At 41.6% G+C, this 22,298-nt stretch overlaps 1 protein-coding gene across 1 annotated transcript; it reads left to right on the forward strand.

Annotated features, from left to right (window-relative positions):
- The first annotated feature begins 1,072 nt into the window (after nt 1-1,072).
- On the forward strand, nt 1,073-21,175 carry LOC132220291 (mitochondrial adenyl nucleotide antiporter SLC25A24-like). The gene is made up of 11 exons (XM_059673246.1): nt 1,073-1,411; nt 3,170-3,296; nt 7,053-7,140; nt 8,670-8,781; nt 10,105-10,158; nt 12,176-12,334; nt 13,785-13,937; nt 16,736-16,843; nt 18,334-18,501; nt 19,076-19,226; nt 20,859-21,175. The coding sequence occupies exons 1-11, from the start codon at nt 1,073-1,075 to the stop codon at nt 21,029-21,031; spliced, it is 1,632 nt and encodes a 543-aa protein (XP_059529229.1). The 3' UTR covers nt 21,032-21,175.
- Nucleotides 21,176-22,298: the final 1,123 nt, after the last annotated feature.

A 22,298-nucleotide genomic window follows, 5' to 3' on the forward strand; every position in this document is an offset into this window, starting at 1 on the left:
ATGGGGAATTGAACACGGGGACCCTTCAGTCCTACGCTCTATCCACTAAGCCAAACAAGCGAGGGCTGTTTATAGTCATTTTGATGGTAATTTAACCTGGGCATTTTTCTGGTTACCTGTTATTCTGACTAGTTGTGGCTTATTGAGGATGTTTATTGGTTAGATGGAAGACCAGAAACAATGGTGGCTGCTGGCCTGGGTTTGTTTCTGTTTCACAGTAACATGGTCCAGAGGCTCATGTCATCAGGATCCCACGTTCTGTCTTCCTGCTCCCTCACGCCTAAGCTGTGTGTACTCAGTGGTGCAAAGAGGTGCAGAGCCTTTGGGGGAGTAGGCTAGAATAAACTGTATGTCAACGCTTCAGGTCAATAAATGTCAGTGCTCGGTTCCTCCAGAACCCCTCACCCTGCCTCCTGTAATTCTCTAGCGCCTGGACTTTAGAAAACCCCAGACATGGTGGAAACGCACGCTGTCCCAGGAGACAAAAGGAACTGTGTCAGGATGGAGGGCTTGTCCTCAGTGTCTACACAGGCCCAGGGTTAAATAGGGCAAGGGTTTCAAAGCGCCCCCTGGATGTTGTGACTAAGACATTAGGTAGGGCGGTGGCACCAGGAGAAAAGTGGGAGGTGAGGAAGCGGACGGGTTTTTGGAAACACCCAGGTCGTAGAGGAAGGATGAGAGAGACGGGAGTGGAGGGAGGGCGGTCCTGTCCAGACCTCTCCCGCAGGGCCAGTGGGGCCCAACTGCAGGGCGATGACCTTCCCTGGGAGGGGCGGTGGCACCAGGTCAGAGCAACTCACCTGCCACAGGCATGGAGTCAGCGCCGGGAGATGCTAGACCCGGAGCTGCACTGCCAGGCCCCACACCACCCTCTACTTCCGGGTCAACCGGAAGTACCGTCCTGGTTGGCACCGCGCTTTCCAGCTTCCGGTCGCGTGGTGCTTGGCAGGGAGGCCGTGTGCCCGAGGGTCGTGTCTGAGGCGCCCGCCCGCCCGAGAGCCCAGAGGCGCGGGTATCCTGGCCCCGGGAGGCTGGGAACCCGGAACCACAGTGGCTCTGCCAGGCGGTTGCCATGGCCGCGCTGACGGCTTGGATCAGCCTCCTGGCGGCGGCGGCTTCGTGGAGGCGGAGGCAGGTGGCGCAGCCGGAGGGCGGGGCCGCCACGCCGGGGCCCAGAGGTCAGGCGGCTTTGCGGGCCTGGCCCCCGCCGGCCAGCACCAGAGGGGCCCTGCGGCGCGGGCTGCGGGGCTTCGTGCTGCCCACGGCCGCCTGCCAGGAGGACGAGGACATCTTCCCCTACAAGATCCTCTTCCAAGACCTTGACCGCAACGGGGACGGGGTGGTGGACATCACGGAGCTCCGCGAAGGGCTGAGAAACTGGAGCTCCACGTTTGGCCTGCAGTCGGAGAAGGTGCTTGACCCCTGGACGTGGCTCCGGGCCCTGGAGGGACGTTGAGTAGAGGGGGAGGCCAGACCGCCTTTCTGGGGCGCTTCCGGAGAGAGGCCCGAGTGTGAGGGTGGGCTTCTCGCCCGGGAGCCCCTCCCCTGCCCGCACGGCCCAGGCCTTCTCCCGGGCGTGTTGGGGAATGCCGGGTGGGTTTCCGGTGGCCCAGTCGCCATGTACTGAACCCGCGCAGGATTTCAGGAGCTGCGTTAGCCTCTGGGAATGCAGAGTTTTATAAAGGACCTCTTGGATTAGGCCCTAGAGGTGACACGCGAACTCATTTTTTTGGTTGATTTTTCTTGGTTAAGTGGCATTTAAATATATCAAATATCAGAAATATAAGCCTTTGTTTTACTATGGTTGCAAATATCAAAAAATTTCTATGTGTGACAGGGCAGCAGAGTTAAGTTAGGGTTTTTCAAAATGCTGACTTAGGGCGTTCGCAGGACAGGCCCAGATGGGGCCCCAGAGCTGCTGTGTGTCTCTGACATCCACAGGGTGTGGGCGGGCCAGACCCTCAGCCGTGGGGTGACAGTACTCTAGCTGATGGTTTAGCACGTCGCCCTAGTTAGGGGTGTCTTCCTTCTCTGGACGGGCCTTTGACTTGATTATGTAAGAATTGTTCAGATGGAAGTGACAGCATATCAAGAGAAAACAATTATTCTATTTCTCCTCTCAATGCTACACAGTCTTCAGGTACCACTCCCCTTGTATCCCCCGTGAGATGTGTGTGCCTGGTATGAAGTCCAAACGTTCCTGTGGCTCAGGGAATGCCTTAAGAGTTCTGTGCTCCAAAAACTACTCTGAATTAACTTTTCTCTCATTATCTCGTACTTATGTCCTCTCACTCAGCTCAGTCCCTTCAGATTAATGGCTTAATCGTTAATATGTTATCTCTAGCATTTAAAAAAATATGGTTTTCATTGAATTTAGAGAGAGGAAGGGAGAGGGAGAAACATGGATGAGAGAAAAATATCAATTGGTTGCCTTCTGTACGCCCCCTACTGGGGGTTGAGCCAGCAACCCGGGCATGTACCCTGACCAGGAATGGAACCTGGTGACCTCTTGGTCCATGGATCGATGCTCAACCACTGAACAACACCGGCCAGGCTAGAATTGCACATATTTTATCTCATTTAATTAATAGAGTGGGAGTCTCTGATGGCAAGAACTATGTATCTTGGTATCTTTATTTTTTTAAAAAATATATTTTATTGACTTTTTACAGAGAGGTAGGGAGAGGGATAGAGAGTTAGAAACATCGATGAGAGAGAAACATCGATCAGCTGCCTCCTGCCCACCCTCTACTGGGGATGTGCCCGCAACCAAGGTACATGCCCTTGACCAGAATCGAACCTGGGACCCTTCAGTCCACAGGCCGACGCTCTATCCACTGAGCCACACCGGTTAGGGCTATCTTGGTATCTTTATTCTTTCAAAGTATTTGGCATTCACCACCGCAGGTAAATTCTTCTAAGATCCATAATTATTTGAAATGACATGTGGCTATTGACTCTAGTATTGCACAATTAATATATACATATATATTTTTATATATTTATATATATATATATATTAGCCTTGTATCTGTGACTGAAACAGTAGGCCAATGGCTGTGGATGGACATCATAATTAGCATGAGTGAAATTATTAATTGCCAATGTGGGAATGATACAGGGGCTTCACTTGCAATGTGTTTCTGCAATGGTTTCTTCTTTCTTGCAGGAAATTTTTAAAGCTGGAGATACCAATGCTGATTCAGGATTGGACTTCCAAGAATTTTTGCAATACCTTAAAGACCATGAGAAAAAAATGAGGCTGGCATTTAAGAGTCTGGACTTAAATAATGATGGTGCGTATGTGTGTGTTTTATTCACAATTAGCTTAGCATGAGTAGCAGTACCAAAGGATATGTTTACTAGCCTTTAATTAACTCCTGCTATTAAAGATTCAATTCTGTTACTTGTTTAGCAGTATTTTTTTAATTTCTAGAAATAATATATAAACTGTATTTATTGTTACAATTTCTGTGTGGTTACCATCTTTTTTTAAAAATTAATTAACTAATTAATTAATTTTGGTTACCATCTTTTAATAAAATAGTTTTTGTCCTCTGCTATGCTACTTGGCTGAGTGGGTAGGTCTCACCACTCATTTGCAGTATATGTCATGGTAGTTTTGTTTATTTTGAAAATATTTCAGTTGCAGGAAAGTTATATAACACAGAAAACCTCCTGAAAGAAAGTAAAAGTTACTTGTAACGCTGCTGGCTAGAGGTCAGATTTAGCATTTTAATTTATTTTTATATTTCCTTTTAGACTTTTTTGTCTGTTTTTTCCCCCTTGGTTTCTTTTCTCTCTGTAGATGAAATTGCAGTCACACTGTGTGTGTAGTTTGGTATCCTGCTTTTTTAAAAAATATTTTTATATTTATTGATTTCAGAGAAGAAGGGAGAGGAAGAGAGAGATAGAAACATCAATGATGAGAGAGAATCATTGATTGGCTGCCTCCTGCATGCCCCACACTGGGGATTGAGCCTGAAACCTGGGGATGTGCCCTGACTGGGAATCGAACTGTGACCTGGTTCATAGGTCAGTGCTCAACCACTGAGCAACACTGGCTGGGCTTGCTTTTTTCTTTTAATGTTATCATGTAAGCATTTCTGCTTCATTTAATATTCTTCACAAACATATTTTTTTAAACATTTTTATTGATTTTAGAGAGGGAGAAGGAGTGAGAGATGGAAACATCAATGATGCGATAGAATCATTGATGGGCTGCCTCCTGCATGATTTGGGATCAAGCTTGCAACCTGTGCATGTGCCCAGACCGGGAATGGAACCTTAACCTCCTGATTCATAGGTCGGGCGACAAACATTTTTTTTTTTAATATATTTTATTGATTTTTTACAGAGAGGAAGGGAGAGAGATAGAGAGTTAGAAACATCGATGAGAGAGAAACATCGATCAGCTGCCTCCTGCACATCTCCCACTGGGGATGTGCCTGCAACCCAGGTACATGCCCTTGACCGGAATCGAACCCGGGACCCTTCAGTCCGCAGGCCGACGCTCTATCCACTGAGCCAAACCGGTTTCGGCGACAAACATTTTTTAATGACTCTAAAATATTCCATTTGTGAGTAAACTTATCTAATCAGTCCCATATGGCTAGATATTTAGGATGTCTCCAGCTTTTTGTTCTTATACATAGTGCTGTGAGCAGTATCCATGCGTGTTGTTCTTTGTTACAAATCCTTAACTCAGAGACTGTAGAGTAGAACACTTCTGCATCCATATGTGGCTGACCCACCATGGGTAATCAGAACCTACTTATAATCTATATAAGAAACATACGTTAATTTTTAACTTTTGTGAGATCTAATTTTTGTTAATTAAAAAATTGTAAGTGTACCAGGAAAGTGATGTAAAGCAGCGGTTGCCAACTGGTGGTCTGCGGCCCACTGGTGGCCCATGAGGTCCGAAAGGTTGGCGACCGCTGGTTTAAAGGATTCCACTGATGGATTCTTGGGTCAAAGAAAATAGAACCTGAATATCAGAGGCTTTATGACCTGAGCACAAAAGTGGTTCCATTACCCTTGATCCCCAAAGCACAGTGCTTCAAGCTTCCGGGCACTTCCCGAAAGGCGGGGTAGGCCTTTCTGGACGGTCACACTGAGGTAGCACCCAGAGGCATGTCTTGAAATGAGACTGGGCTGTCATTTGCTGCCACTCTAGGACTGAATGTTCTGCTCTGTGCTGCTCTGAAATTTCACCCTCTTGTTGATGAATCCGTCTTGTCAGATACATCAGGGAAATTAGAATGCCATTGGTAAAAATATTACGCGACTATTGTCCCTGGTGAAGTTGCACACCAGTGCTTGTAGTTACTGGTAATAATAGAGAATAGTCTTTCTGAGGCAGGATGGAAATCCCAAAGTAATATAGTGATTAGCAACATAGATCTTTTCGTTTCTGCCTTGACTAGCCAAACTGGGACATCACCGTCCCCAAAGTCTGGCCAAGGTCCACTCTGGCGGAGCAGGCGTCCCACTGGTTTCATTTTGTTTGAGCCCCTGAGCTGCGTCGTAGGTAGGAAGCCCCGCTGTTGCCACCAGGGCTGCTGCCCACCTGGACCTGTGGCTCAGGCTCTGGCAGCCCTACAGGGCCCTGCAGGGCACCTGCTCGCAGCGTCCTCATTGCTGCCGCCTCAGTGGCCACTTTTGTATAGCGCTTTCCTTATCCCAGTGGTCGGCAAACTCATTAGTCAACGGAGCCAAATATCAACAGTACTTCTTCAAAATAGACTCACCCAGGCCGAAAACTGACTTCTGCACACGGGCCACGAAGTTTCAATTGCACTGTACATACGCGCCTACCCGTGGTATTTTGTGGAAGAGCCACACTCAAGGGGCCAAAGAGCCGCATGTGGCTTGCGAGCCGCAGTTTGCCGACCACTGCCTTATCCAATGTTGAGTGGCTTTATTTTCATGCCCCTGAATCAGATCTTCAGAATTAGCTTTTTAATTCTTTCCAACTAGGTACAATAATCAAGATCTGTCTTAGATCTACAAACTTCGTATGGCAGCTTCTGGGGCCAGATGTGTTTAGAAATTTAGAATTTTGCTTTTAGAAAACGGGTACTGTGTATATATGTTATTATTTAATAATTCAAGTAGGGTCTGGAGCACCACTATGCAACTATACAGTTGACCTTGAACAATAGGGGCTTGAGGGTCACTGACCACCATACTGTAAAAAATCTGAGTATAACTTTGAGTCCCTAAAACGGTAACTCTAGCCAGCCCTTCACATCCAGGGATTCAACCAACTGTGTATTGAAAACAGTATTTAAAAAATATGTTTATTTTTTTCAGAGAGGAAGGGAGAGGGAGTTAGAGATAGAAACATCAATGAGAGAGAATCATGGATCAGCTGCCTCCTGTACACACACCCCTTACTGGAGATCGAGCCTGCAACCTGGACATATGCCCTTGGCTGGAATCGAACCCAGGACCCTTCAGCTGCAGGCCGACACTTTATCCACTGAGCCAAACCAGCTCAGTATTTTTGATTTGTAGTTATAAAACCATGGCTGGGAATTCGAAAATACTGTTTTTGATAAGAGGTTGGTTGAACCCTCAGAGGTTGGTTGAACTCGGGGACGCAAAACCTGTGGATGCGAATCCCCTATTGTATTTATTGAAAAGAATCCGTGTAAAAGTAGACCCGTACAGTTCAAACATGTATTGTTCAAATGTCAGCTGTACATGAATATTCCATCAATGAAACAAATGCATAACCCTGAATTAGATAAATAATTGATTAAAATTAACTTCACATCAGTTTGAGACATGTTTTGCCAACAAATATTTTAGTGCCACATTTACAAAACATTTTTTATTTTTAAAAATTCTGGAATGTAAAGCCCTTTTTAATTAAAGTATAGTTGACAAAGTGTCTTACTTTTAGAGCGTTTTAGTCTTTGGGCTGTGAATATGGGATGGACGGCCAATAAAAGACATGGGCTTTTTAAGACTATTGTGTTCTAAGTCTATTTTGCCTTGTTATCTTCTGAGAGACTTTAATGACTTTTTTTCACTTTTTAAAGGAGTAATAGAAACTTCAGAAATAATCACTGCTTTGAAGTCACTGGGTGTAGATATTTCTGAAGCTCAGGCAAAAAATATTCTCCAAAGGTCAGCCCTTCTTATTTTTAATAGTTTTCATTTTTGTTTAATATTCTAAGTTAGAAACTAATTTCTATAAATATAGCCCATTCTTCCCTTCTGTCCCTCCCCTCCTTCCTCTGTCCCTCCCTCCCTCCCTTTCTCCTTCCCTCCCTCCCTCCCTCCCTTCCTTTATTTCAACATTGCTTACCTTTAGGATTTCCATTAAGCTCACAACCCTCTAGTAACTGCGTCTGTTAGTCGGATGGAGTTGTATAACTTAGCACTTGGCCGTACATATGTTGTGTTCAGTTTTGTAATTGTTCATAGTGAGAGGATACATTCTACACCCATTATTTTGTCTTGGCTGGGACTGGACATCATACGGATCTTTTTGTTGGCGGATGGAATTTGCTTTTTAGAATTTCCATTGAGAAAAATGCAATTGAAAAAGCATTTCACTTAATTCCACCTTTAACTTAGACTTCAAAGAAACAATAGCTGTTGTGTTTTTTGATTTTGAGATGCTTAAAAGTCGAGTAAACCCTGAATTTTTCATGGTAAAAAGTGAGTCTTCTCTTTAAATTAATAAGTAAAAGGTTATTTTAAAGTTGACTTAAAAGCTATAAGTAGGGAAAAGAGGGTCAGAGGGAAAATATTATTAGAAGATTCATAAGGTATAAGGTTCATCCTCAGTCAGTTTTATTCATTTATTGATTCATTCAACTAACATTTACTGAGTGCTCAGTGCTAGCAATATGAAGGTGACTTTAAATAGCCTTCCCTTTAAAAGAGGAAGGCATGTGTGAGAGAAATACAAGTAAATAGTTAAAATTCCATCAGTGGGGCATTCTACAAAATATCTGATCAATACTTTTCAAAACTGTCAATGTTACCAAAAACAAGGAAAGTTTGAGAAACTGACACAGCCAAGAGGAGCCTAAGGTGACATGACGACTACCTCATAATCCTAAAACAAAAGAGGAACATTAGTTAAAAACGAAGGAACTCTGAGGATAGTGTGAACTTTAGTTAATGATGTATTAATATTGGTTCATTAATTGTAACATGTACCATAATAATGTAAGATGATACCATTAGAGGAAAAGGGGTGTAACTCTGTATTATATTCCCAACTAAAAAAAAAATCCTCACCCACGGATATGTTTTTACTGATTTTTAGAGAGAGGAAGGGAGGGAGGGGGGGAGAGAGAGAGGTAGGGAGGGAGGAAGGGGGAGAGAGAGACATTGATCAGTTGCTTTCTGTATGTGCCCCGACTGGGGATCAAACCCCCAACCTAGGTATGTGCCCTGACTGGGAATTAAACCTGCAACCTTTTGGTGTACAGGACAACGCTCAACCAACTGACCCACCCAGCCAGGGCTATATTCTCAATTTTTCTAAAAAATAAAGTCTATTAAAATATGAAAGTACAGCAATTTCATGAAGTCCAAAGGAATGGCTTCTATCATAAATATGTACGAAGCATTTAGTTAATTTTATCATGGCGCTGTCTTTGTTATAAGTGTTGTAAGCACCGTTTGTTTTTAAATTCCAGCATGGACAGCGATGGGACAATGACAGTAGACTGGGACGAATGGAAGTACTACTTTTTACTTCATCCCGCAAAAAGTATCGATGAAATTGCTGGCTTCTGGAAGCGTTCTACTGTAAGATTAGTTTGTATTTTTTATCTGTCATAAGTGTCATAGCTGTTATTATGGTCGCATAATCCCTATAATACTTTCAGCCTCAGTGGCTAAAGAAACAGTAGTCTCTCCTCATAGTGTTATCTCTAATTCCCCACCCACAAAAAATGCTTTTCCCTTATGTTACCTGAGTTTCTGAGTCAGAAGGAATATGCGTTTGTAAAATTTTTAGGGTGTTTAGTCTCCATTTTCCAAAATGCCATCTAGCCATGTTATTTCCCAGAATGGCTTGCTACGCCAGCTTACTCCCACCAGCAGTGCCAGAAAGTTCCTGCTTCTCTTTATATTCCTGTTACTGGGAATTTTCCAGTTTTCTGACATTTGCCATTTTGTTGGACATTAAGTGATATCTTGTTGGTTTAATGTGCATCTCATTGATCCCTACTGCATTTATATCTTGGTCTGTTTTTCAAATGTATTGAGATATGAGTGGTATGTAACATTTGTAAGTTAAGGTGTATAACATATTTGAGACACTTCTATATTGTGAAATGATGACCACAGTAGGGTTAGCTAACACCTCTATCACCTCACGTAATTACTGTTTCTACTTTACATGGGATCCCCAGAACTTAGTCATCTCAGAACTGGAAGTTCGTCCCCTTTGGCCAGCACCTCCCCATTTCCTCTACTCCCCAGCTCCTGGCAACCACCATTCTACTCTCCACTTCTATGAATTTGGCTTTTTATTTACTTTTATTGTGGATAGGAAGTAGGGTTTACTGGTGGTTGGAAGGAGGGGGCAGCACCGAGACTCCTGAGTGCAAGGCCCACCATTTGTGTAGGGGACCACGATGATGGATGTATTTGACCCCACAGCCATCTGGGATGAGCCGCTTTTCAGCCACCCTGTCTTCAAACTCATCCGAATTAAATTTAGTACAATCCCCCTTCTTGGAGATGTGGATCTTCTGGTGGCCTGAACTTGGCTCTGCGTAGGGCCCAATGACATGATCCTTGGTCTGCAGCTTGGTGCGGATGGACATGATGACATGGCCAACATGGACCCTGGCCACTGTGCCCTGGGGCTTCCCAGAGGCACCCCGCATGCCTGTCTGGAGCCTGTCAGCTCCACCACAGGACAACATCTTGTTGATGCGGATGACGTGGGAGGGGTGGAGCCGCACTCGGAGGTGAAAGCCATCTTTGCCAAGCTTTTCACCATGTACTTGTTGGCACAAATGTGGGCAGCCTCCAGGGCTTCGGAGGAGAGCTGCTCGTATTCATCTGACACCATGTGCCACAGAGTGGGAACTTGTCCACTTTTGCCTTCTTCTGCCCCAGGTCAAAGATGCGGATCTTGGCATCAGGGACACCTCAGCACAAAGGAGACTTTGGGTACGGCTGTTCTTACCACACCGGTAACCCTGGGAGGGGCGGCGGCCATGGCAACACCAGGATCTTCAGTGGCACGCTGAAGGGAAAGACTGAATCTGGCTTTTTAGATTCCACATAGAAGTAATTCCATACAGTGTTTGTCTTTCTGTGTCTGACTGACTTCACTCAGCCTGATGCTCTCCAGGCCCGTCCATGTTATGGAAATGGCAGGACTTCCTTCTTTCTCATGACAGTACAGTGACCATTGTTTATTATTGTACATAGATGTGTGTCTATGTGGGTATGGGTGTGTATGTATATCTTGCCAATACTTGTTATTTCTTTTCCTTTTTTTTTCTTTCCAGGAAATAGCCATTCTAATAAGTGTGAGGTAGTAACTCATTGTGGTTTTTTAAAAAAATATTTATTTTTATTGATTTCAGAGAGGAAGGGAGAGGGAGAGAGAGAGAAACATCAATGATGAGGGAGAATCATTGATCAGCTGCCTCTGGCATGCCCCGTACTGGGGATCAAGCCTGCAACCTAGGCATGTGCATCAGATCATGACCTCCTGGTTCATAGGTCAATGCTCAACCACTGAACCTTGCCGGCTGGGCTCATTGTGGTTTTGATTCACATTTCCCCAATGATTAATGATATGGAACATCTTTTCACGTATATGGACATTTGTATCTCTTTAGTTCTTTTGGCCATTTTCAGTGGATTTTTTTTTGTTATTGAGTTGTATGAGTTTCTTTAATATATTTTGGATATTAATCCCTTATCAGCTATATGATTTGTAGATATTTTCTCACACTTTGCAGGTTTTCAGTTTGATGTAATCCCACATATTAATTTTTGATTTTGTTAATTATGCTTTTGATGTCAAATCCAAAAAGTCACTGCCAAGACCAATGACAAGGAGCTTTTTTGCTGTGTTTTCTTCTAGGAGTTTTACAGTTTAAGATCTTATGTTTAAGCCTTTACTCCATTTCGAGTTAATTCTTGTAAGTGGTATGAGAGAGAGGTCCAGTTGCATTCTGCTGTATGTGATTATCCAATTTTCCCAGCACCATTTACTGAAGAGACTATCCTTTTCCACTGAGTATTCGTGTCTCCCTTGTCAAATGTTAGTTGACTGTATCTGTGAGGGTTTATTTCTGGGCTCTCGATTGTTCCATTAATTTATGTGTCTGTTTTTATGCCATTACTATACTGTTTTGATTATCATAGCTTTATAGTATAGTTTGAAAGCAGGAGTGTGATTCCTCCAGTTTTGTTCTGTCTGAGGACTGCTTTGTCTATTCAGGGTTTTGTGGTTCCATGTGCATTTTAGGATTTCTTTTCTATTTCTATGGAAAATATCATTGGAATTTTGATGGGGATTGTATTGAATCTGTAGGTGGTTTTGGGTAGTGTGGACATTTTAACAATATCAACCCTTCCTACCCTCGAGCACCATATATCTTTCTATTTATTTGTGTCTTTAATTTCTTTTATCAGTGGGCATTGATCTTATGGTAAACCTATATCTGAATGCATTATTAAAAATTATTTGGTCTAGTACAGTGGTTCTCAACCTTCCTAACGCCGCAACCCTTTAATACAGTTCCTCATGTTGTGGTGGCCCCCAACCATAAAATTATTTTCGTTGCTACTTCATAACTGTAATTTTACTACTGTTATGAATCGTAATGTAAATACCTGATATGCAGGATGTATTTTCATTGTTACAAGTTGAACATAATTAAAGCATAGTGATTAATCACAAAAACAATATGTAATTATATATGTGTTTTCCGATGGTCTTAGATGATTCCTGTGAAAGGGTCGTTTGACCCCCAAAGGGGTCGTGACCCACAGGTTGAGAACCGCTGGTCTAGTACAAGTGCTAAGAACATTGTCAGTCTTCATTATCAGGAGATGAGAGATGAAAAAAAACTTGTGATTTTTGATCTTTGTAAAAAAATTATCCCCTTAATTTATCTAGTGTTTCCACTGTTCTCTATCATCTAATTCTGTTTTTACATTTTATTAGATAATTGACATAGGGGAGAGCATAGCTATTCCAGATGACTTTACCGTGGAAGAAAAGAGTTCTGGACACTGGTGGCGGCATTTGGTGGCAGGAGGAATAGCTAGCGCCGTTTCAAGGACGTGCACGGCACCTTTTGACCGCTTGAGAGTCATGATGCAGGTGATTGCGCAAGTTCGGTGGCCCTTACACATTAAAGTCATTTGAAAAATCCTTGATACTTTTCAAAAGAAATGTTTTGGCACATTTCATACTAGTCATTAAAATTGTAAATTTTCTGAAAATGTAAAAGGTTATCCTCTTAATTTATCAAGTGTTCACACTTTTCTCTATCATCTAGTTCTGTTTTTATATTTTTGTTTTTACATTTAAGATTTCTTAATTTCTTAAAGATGCTTATATGCTATTTAAATGAATTTTTGTTTGAAATAATAAAATAATAGAATCACTCTATTAGATTTTTTTTCAGAAATGTAACTAAATCTATTAAAGAAGTGATAAGACACCATTAGTCTAATTTATTAGTTATTTCTAGCTCCTGACACTGCCCTATTAGCATGGTTCTACTCTACTATTTAAGTACTAATAATATTTTTAAAAATGGAAATTAAGTTACTTGGAGCAGATTACTAACTTGTACCTCTTTAGAGTTAATGTTGTCTAATTTCCTTTTTTTTTTTACTGAGTAATAAATTGTTAACAGTAGTTATAAAATACTGCATGATTTAATCTGTTAAATAATTAAGATTTAATATTTGCTGAATATTTTCTCTGCAAGGGTATAAAAATTAATAATCCACAACCTAGTGAATTTAAATTTGTAATTAAATTTACATACTTTAAGTGTTCTATTTTCTTTGGGATTTTTGGTAACATTGTGACAATTGGTATTGGATTATGAATAGGTTTTCTTTTGTTGTTTTTTTTTTTTAAAATATATTTTTACTGATTTCAGTAAGGAAGGGGGAGAGAAAGAGATAGAAACATCAATGATGAGAGAGAATCATTGATCTGCTGCCTCCTGCACGCCCCCTACTGGGGCTTGAGCCTGCAACCCGTGCATGTGCCCTTGACTGGAATTGAACCCAGGACCTTTCAGTCTGAAGGCTGATGCTCTATATCCACTGAGCCAAACTGGCTAGGGCTCTTTTGTTGTTGTGATGTCTGATCTTATTTTCTAAGATCTTAGAAAATCTTATTTTTAACCGACTCAGATTTAGAGGGAGGAGCTGCCAAAGGGCACAGCCTCTGTCTCTTGGCAATCTGTTCCTGGTGTTTTTCTTTGTCTTCCTTCATCTCCTGGCCGGATTCTGCAGCCTCTGGACTCTGCGCTTCTTCCTTAGTTTTCTTACTGTGCTGCTGGTTCAGAGCAATGGCTGATGTGTGTGCAGTTGCAGGACACGTGGAGCAGCAAGGTGCTGAATCTGGGGACTTCAGTCCTGGGTTTCACACCTTCTGTGTTTTGGGCCTTTCTGACAACAGACTGATGGACATCATCATCTTTAGAGAGATTGGGAAGTTTGAAGATTCTGCCAGCTCTTTTGGGCCCCAGGCGATGAGGCACAGCCCTATTAGTTGGTCCAGGAAAATCTTCCTTCTTTTTTTTTTCTAGGTTCATAGTTTAGAGCCAACGAGAATGAAGTTAATTGGTGGGTTTGAGCAGATGATAAAAGAAGGAGGAATTCGTTCTCTTTGGCGAGGAAATAGTGCAAATGTTCTTAAAATTGCACCTGAGACGGTCATCAAGTTCGGGGCCTATGAACAGGTAAAATGCTATCGTCTGTGGAATTTTACAACAAAGATCAGATTTAAAATTTAATGTTTAAAAGTTCAGGCTTTCATGAGAAAAAACTGGAGTGTCAAGCAATAGATGTCAATTTAAATATAAGTGACTTTGTTCTCATTTGGTTATTTTTGTTTTTATATTGCTTTTGTTTATAAGGAATGTTTCATGGCCCTAGCCAGCTTGGCTCAGTGGACAGAGCATCGGCCTGTGGACCGAGGGGTCCTGAGTTTGATTTCGGTTGCAGGCTTCTCCCCGGCCCTGACCCTGGTCAAGGCTCATGCAGGAGGCAACCAATTGATGTGTTTCTCTCACATCGGTATTTCTCTCTGTTTTTCCCTCTCTCTTCCACTCTCTAAAAATCAATGGAAAAATATCCTCGGGTGAGGATAAAAGAAATGTTTCATAGATTATAGTATATTATCATAACTGATGTGTATTATTAGTTCTTTTCGTTTCAATGTCACAGTGAAGGAAGCCCTCTAAAACATTTTGATATTGGTTTTCCTTTGAGCAATTTGAATGTTTTATTTTAAATTTGTTAATCTGATTTAAGATTTTAATTGTACTTAATTAATGTTAAGATGAGCTATATTTGTTTTTAAATAGTGTAACCTATTAGCATCACATAAGAGTCTACGAGTGCTCTATGCACATCTCAAGGTTTCCATTTTCTGGGCTGGCCAGGCTCCGATAGTTTTAGAAGAGGCCCAGGGAAGAAAAGCAGAGAGATGCCTTAGCTCACGTCTCATAGATCTTACTAAAAGCAGCAAGGAGTGGGCAACACTGACCAGCATTCTGAGATTTTACAATCAGTTTTCCTAGAGCTTCAGGCTCAGAAAGCACACAGTCTACCTTCGAAATTATCACAGGAGGCAGCTTCATCAAGCATCTCCACAAAGCACTGGACTCAGATTGCAGTATCTGTGTCCTAACAGGGCCACAAATTGGTTTTAGTTATGACAGCACCCCCAGCGGGTAACCAATTTCAGTACTTCTTAGGGTTCATTCTAAGCTGTTGTATCAAAGAAATACCAAGATACAGTAGCTTAAATATGCTAGAGGCAAGTAGTCCAGAGCTAACAGTATAGCTCTGTCATCTTCAATATTCAGCTTCAAAGGTCACACCCATCTGCCAATCCCCAAGTAGAGGAAAGAGCAATCCAAAAATCTTTAAGGAGATGTCTCATAATTTGCATACTCAATTTCTCCTCATTTCTCATTGGCCAAAATAGGTCACTTAGCCACCCAACCTAGCTGCAAGGGAGACGAGGGAAACCTAGTTTATAGTTGAGTTGGCTGTTACTAAACGGAAGAAGATGATAATGAGTACTAGGAACAGACAGCAGTGTCTGCCACATGAACTGAACCAATCATACTTTCTGATGGGAAGTCACTGATTTGAGAACCAGAGAGTTAATTCTTAAGAGGATTGCATTGATGAGAGGCCACTAGAAAAGGCCGACAGGAAAGCATCTTGCCTAGGATAGGTGATCTGCTTGCTAAGCCTATCTTGGATTCTAAATGAGTTTCCAGTTTCAGTCTCATGAAACTTGACTTATTTAGTTCCTGTGAAGCCTGACCTTTAGGCTGGTATTTCTGATTTTCTTTTTTTTTTTTTAATATATTTTTATTGATTTCAGAGAGGAAGAGAGAGGGAGAGAGAGATAGAAACATCAATGATGAGAGAGAATCATTGATTGGCTGCCTCCTGCACACCCCCTAGTGGGAATCAAGCCTGCAACCCGGGCATGTGCCTTTGACCTGGGACCTTTCAGTCTGCTGTTTGATGCTCTATCCCAGCAGTGGGCAAACTTTTTGACTCGAGGGCCACAATGGGTTCTTAAACTGGACCGGAGGGCCGGAACAAAAGCATGGATGGAGTGTTTGTGTGAACTAATACATGTTAACACTGCTGCTGGTGAAGGAGCGGAGGGGAGAACAAGAGAACCCTCTGCTCTTTCGGCTCTGCGGGCCGGATAGAACAGCTGAACGGGCCGGGTCCGGCCCGAGGGCCGTAGTTTGCCCACGGCTGCTCTATCCACTGAGCCAAACTAGCTAGGGTGCTTTCCGTATTTCCACATGTGCTATTGCAGTTGCCTCCTTGTTTCTTGAGCTAAGCAGAGTAAACTGTTGTTCCTTGTAACAAACGCAATTTACCTGGTTACTATTCCTGATTACCCAGTTACCAAAGAATATTTAGTACCTTCCACATGGAAGGTGAGAGGCTAAAAAGAGATAAAAGATAGATTCCGTGCACCTTTTGTGTCATTTGTATGTCTTCTTTTTTTTTTTTTAATGTATTTTATTGATTTTTTACAGAGAGGAAGGGAGAGAGATAGAGAGTTAGAAACATCGATGAGAGAGAAACATCGATCAGCTGCCTCCTGCACATCTACTGGGGATGTGCCCGCAACCCACGTACATGCCCTTGACCGGAATCGAACCTGGGACCCTTCAGTCCACAGGCGGACGCTCTATCCACTGAGCCAAACCGGTTTTGGCCATTTGTATGTCTTTTATGAAATAGTATGAAAGTCATGAAGATGCTTAAGTGATTTAATATCGCTGACTTACTCTACAGAAAAAAGGGGGAAAGGTTCTTATTATCTTAGATAATTGCATAAAAATTGAAATTAAGTATTCTACTAGATGTTAATATCAGGTATTTAGAATACTTTTTCAAATAGTTTTATAGTACTAATTAATGTTATAAACTTAGAAACAATATAGAATCCATTTCAGTAATACTGTACATTTCAATACTTTTATTTATACAGTATAAGAAATGGCTTAGTTTTGATGGTGCTAAAACAGGAATTATTCAGAGATTTGTATCTGGTTCATTGGCTGGTGTAACTGCTCAGACCTGTATTTACCCCATGGAGGTATGTATTATTATAAAGTTTTAATAAAGTAATACTTTCTAATTTTTTATAAATGAATTGCAGATCAAGAATTTGTATAATAAACAATTTTATAGCTACTGGACTTAAAGCTCATATCAAGTATCAGTTGGCCTTAGTGTATATATCTATTTTGTTGTTGTTATTTAGGATAAAGAGATAGTATTATAAATGTACCAAGAAGATAACAGTTTTGTTGTCTGCTGTTTAATTGACTCATTCATTAATACTGCACACCCACTACGGGTGAGGTACTTTTCTAGGTCCAGAGATGAGTCAGACAGACATTTGGTCTTGGAGCTTCTTATAGTCCAGAAGGGAGACAAAACATGCACATCAATGCTGATGGTCTAACATATAAAATACAAATTCTAGAAGAGAGAGCAATAGGAAGTGTTAGTGGAAATTTAAAGGGGAGAAATGATTTCCAGTTAGGGATTTCATGAAAGGCACAAATAGAATGTGTGAGTTTGGGTTAGAATTTGGAAATTCAGAGATATTGGATAAGAAGAGAGTGCACTGTCCTGGGGAGGGCAGTACTTTCAGAATGGGGTCGTTCAAAGTATAGGGTCCTGCAGAGAAGGTCATAAAACAAAGGCCTTCCATCTGACCGCTCAGAGGCGGCTCAGGCAGTCTGCCCCATCAAGGCAAAGTCGATAGTTTTTATTTTTTTATAAACCTTTATTGTTGAAAGTATTACATATGGTCCCTCACCCCACCCTACCCCTATTAATCCCCTCCAGCCCCTCCCCCCACCCCAGGCCTTCACCACCCTATTGTCTGTGTCCATGTATATGGATATATATATACATACAAGGTCTTTGGTTGATTACCTCCTACCCACCCAATCAAGGCAAAGTAGATACTATTTTTTTAAAAATATATTTTATTGATTTTTTACAGAGAGGAAGGGAGAGAGATAGAGAGTTAGAAACATCGATGAGAGAGAAACATCGATCAGCTGCCTCCTGCACACCCCCCACTGGGGATGTGCCCGCAACCAAGGTACATGCCTTTGACCGGAATTGAACCTGAGACCTTTCAGTCCGCAGGTTGAGGCTCTCTCCACTGAGCCAAACTGGTTAAGCTTGGCTGTAGTTTTGGCAAGAGGTACCACCAGCATGAGAAAAAGAGCCAATTTCATTTAGCACTTAAAAAAAAAAACCTATCTGAAGCAGTAATGAATGTGTTTCAGAATATGTTGCCTTACAGCCCAGTAAGGGGGTTTGAATGGATATATTAATTAGAGCCACAGTGATGAGTTATATTCTCCTGTTTAATTTTTTTAAAAAGCTCTATACTTTATCAGTTCATGTTTGAGTCAGTAAGGAATCAAAATTATGTTTAAGATTCCTTTCTTTTTTGATTTCTATGATAATTAGTAAACATTGTGATATAATATAGCTTTCTAGATTGCTAGGTGAGCTGAATGACTCTGGTAATATATTTTCAATATGTTCTTCCCCATTTAGGTAATAAAGACCAGACTGACTGTAGGTAAAACTGGACAGTACTCAGGGATTATTGATTGTGGCAAGAAGCTTCTGAGACAAGAAGGTGTTAGAGCCTTTTTCAAAGGCTATATCCCTAACTTGCTAAGCATTATACCTTATGCAGGCACAGATCTTACTGTTTTTGAGGTGAGTTTATCCCCAAAATGTGACATTATGTGTTACATTGGAAAATTTGGTACAATAACGGTTTTTATTCTAAAAACTGGTTATAAATGACTTTTCATGAAATAGCTTCTGACCTGAAAACTTAAGTCTCTCTGAATGAGTTCCCTCATTTACGAAAATTTTTTTTAAAATATTTTTTAAATTGATTTTTTACAGAGAGGAAGGGAGAGGGCTAGAGAGTCAGAAATATCAATCAGCTGCCTCCTGCACACCCCCTACTGGGGATGTGCCCAAACCAAGGTACATGCCTTTGACCGGAACCGAACCCGGGACCCCTCAGTCCGCAGGCCAACGTTCTATCCACTGAGCCAAACAAGTCAGGGCTCATTTACGAAATTTATAAAATGGAGGCAACAATACTGACTTGTCAGGTTTCTGAGGGATTAACTGAGGTAACATCTACGGAAATGCTCAATATCATTCCAGAATCAAGAAGCTACTCAGTAATGTTTCCTGCAGTTGTGTGAACAATGAATTTCTTCTCCTTCAACCTGCACAGTAGTTAAAGGATGTTTCCTGATTTCTTCTCTTCCAGCTTTTGAAGAACTATTGGCTTGAACATTATGCAGGAAACTCTGTAGACCCCGGCTTAATGATTTTGCTGGGATGTAGCACGTTGTCACACACCAGTGGTCAGATAGCCAGCTTCCCTCTGACCCTTCTTAGAACACGCATGCAGGCTCAAGGTGAGTGTGTGGGTTTTTTAATGAAGTAAGAATAAATTTAAAAAGCTAATAAAATTGCCCTAGCTGGTTTGGCTCAGTGGATAGAGCGTAGGCCTGCAGGTTTGATTCCGGTCCAGGCACTTACGTAGGTTGCAGTTTGATCCCTGGCCCTGGTTGGGGTGAGTCCAGGAGGCAGCCAGTCAATGTCTTTCTTTCATTGATGTTTCTCTTTCTCTGTCTCTCCCCCTCCCTTCCACTCTCTCTAAAATCAATGGAAAAATATCCTCAGGTGAGGATTAACAGCAACAAAAAACAAATTTTAAAAAGCTAATGAAGTAAAGAAGTAATCATTATTAATTCCATGAATTAAATATAAAAAAACGAAGTTAAAACAAGTTGTTTTAAATGAGTAGAAATTGATTTCAAAATCAGAAAAACTGTAGGATTGCTGAATAAAAAGCTAACTTCTGATTGTTAAAGCATGATCTTGAATTTATCATAGAGCCTTTTGTGGAGCTTAGATTTTCTTTCCTCTACAAAGTTCTACTTGGAACTCTGCACATATGTTTCTGTTCCCAATGGTCGTTTTCCAGAGTTTACCGTTAGGAAGCGCCAAGCAGAGCCGTAGGAAAGGTTTTACTTTCCTCAGATTGAATCCGCAGTAACTCAGGATGAACTTGGAATTCCTTTGCCACATCCTGCAGCGGGAACTTAACACATTTGTGCATTTGAACGCGTTGTTTTGTTCTCTTTGGCGAGGAGACGTGAAACCGAAGGGGCCCTGTCTGCTTGTTCCTCTTAGGTGCAAAGTCAGAAATTTAGGTTTTAAGAAAATACCCTTCAAGTTGGAAAAAAAAAAGCTCTCACATAATCCTATTAGTATCTTCCTGAGTAAATTCCTTAAGGCAGCAGTTCTCAACCTGTGGGTCGCGACCCCTTTGGCTGTCAAACGACCCTTTCACAGGGGTTGCCTAAGACCACCCTGCATATCAGATATTAACATTACGATTCATAACAGTAGAACATTACAGTTCTGAAGTAGCAACGAAAATAATTTCATGGTTGGGTCACAACGTGAGGAACTGTATTTAAAGGGCCAGAAGGTTGAGAACCACTGCCTTAAGGGGTCATGTGGTAAGCAATATTCTTACATTCTTTCCCCCCCCCCCTTCTTTTTAGGAAGATTTTGGGGTTTAATTTACATGGCATTCCGGGTGGGGAATCTCTCCATCCATCCCATCACCTGCCCATCCCCCAGCAGACTGTTGAGGTCACACTCCATTGCCAGTGCTCCTGTGAGGTCCTCATTGAAGACTTTCAATGCTGTGCAGGAGTGCTCCCACAGGCTGGGAAGCTTTCATGTCTGCTGTGCAGTACAGCAGCTGCAAGGCGCACATGGCTGTCGGGCACTGGAAGTGTCGTGCAACTGCGAAACTAAACTTTTAGTTTTACTTAATTTTAATTAATTTAGATTCAGATAGCCACATGTGTCTAGTGACTATGGTATTGGACCACATGGGACTATTCTATAGGTAGGGAGCGAGGTGTACTCTGAAATAATTTCATTCCCTGTAAATTCTCGTTAATCATTGTACTGTCCGAATATATGAAGATTAAATATTGAATTACACTGATTTTTTTTTCAATTTATAGCACAGAAGGAAAAAACAACAACTATGATTCATCTCATTCAAGATATATATTACAAAGAAGGAAAAATGGGCTTTTTCAGGGGCCTCACTCCAAATATCATAAAAGTGCTGCCTGCAATATTCATAAGTTGTGTGGCCTATGAAATACTGAAAGGACCATTTGGATTAACGTAGAAGTGAAATGTGAAATTGTTGTCATTACTGTAATCACTTAATTGTAAGATAATACCTGGGTTATAAAGAGAAATTGATCTCTTCCTAAAAGGAAAGAAAGTATCAAATAATTGTTAAAACATTTTCTCTTTATGTTTTCTAGTATAAAACCTATAAATGAAATAATCATTTTGGTAAAGTGGACCCAATTATTGCATCAGAGGTCAAAGTCCCATGCTGTCTTTTTTAAAAAAAATTATAATGTATTAAGTGCCTGCTGTGTGCCAGCTATTATTTCAAGGCACTTTAAAAGGTCCTCCTCTTGCTTAATTCTAACAACCATACTAGAAGATTGAGAGAGAGAGGGGAAGGGAGAGGGAGAGAGAGAAACATTGATATTAGAGAAACATCAATCAGCTGCCTCCTGCATGCCCCCTACTGGGGATAGAGCCTGCAACCCGGGCATGTGCTCTGACCAGGAATCGGGCAACCTTTTAGTGCCCAGGGTGACGCCCAACCAACTGAGCCACACCGGCCAGGGTTATCCCAATTTTCAGTTGAGGAGCTAAGTTTAGAGAGGTCAATACTTTGGAAAGATCTTTTAACATTCTCTCCCTCATTAAGGATTGCACTCAGCCCTCACTCTCAGGCCCTCTGTTTCACATGAAGGTCTATTGTTTGCTATAACCTTGGTCATGGCTTGGATATTTTGTAAAATCTCTGAAAGTGATGATTTAGCCCATTGTCCTTAGGGTACAGCCTCTCAGTTCTCTTAGATTGAGACTCTAATACCACTTTCCAGTAAAGGCACCAGGATTCCTTAGTAGAAATAACCAATTGTAGGACTTGGGAAGGACACATACGCACACATGGATGGGGACATAGCAACTGAAAGCTTCCAGTCGCCAACGCTGGGCCAATTGGAGCAACACATTAATGAAATAGAATTGGATTGTAACCCGACATATAAAATAAATATCCAGGAGTCCACACTGATGTAAATGAATGATTGAATAAATAAATAAAGAAATGGGGAGAATAGACAAGTGTGTGGAAAAATTCCAGATAATTGATGTAGACCCCCCCCCTCCCCCAGCTCCACACACATTAGTGTGGGCCATGTGCAGTGACTTCCAAAGAGTACAATATGGAAACGGGAAAAGAATACCTTTATTGGACAAGTGTGACAAACATCACCACATCCAGGATATCAAAGTCGACATCACCTAAGTTGTAGCAATAGTATGTGCTATTGATCTGTGATGAAAATGGCACTTTACCTCTGTGT

Source organism: Myotis daubentonii, chromosome 18, assembly GCF_963259705.1.
Source record: "Myotis daubentonii chromosome 18, mMyoDau2.1, whole genome shotgun sequence".
Lineage (NCBI taxonomy): Eukaryota > Metazoa > Chordata > Mammalia > Chiroptera > Vespertilionidae > Myotis > Myotis daubentonii.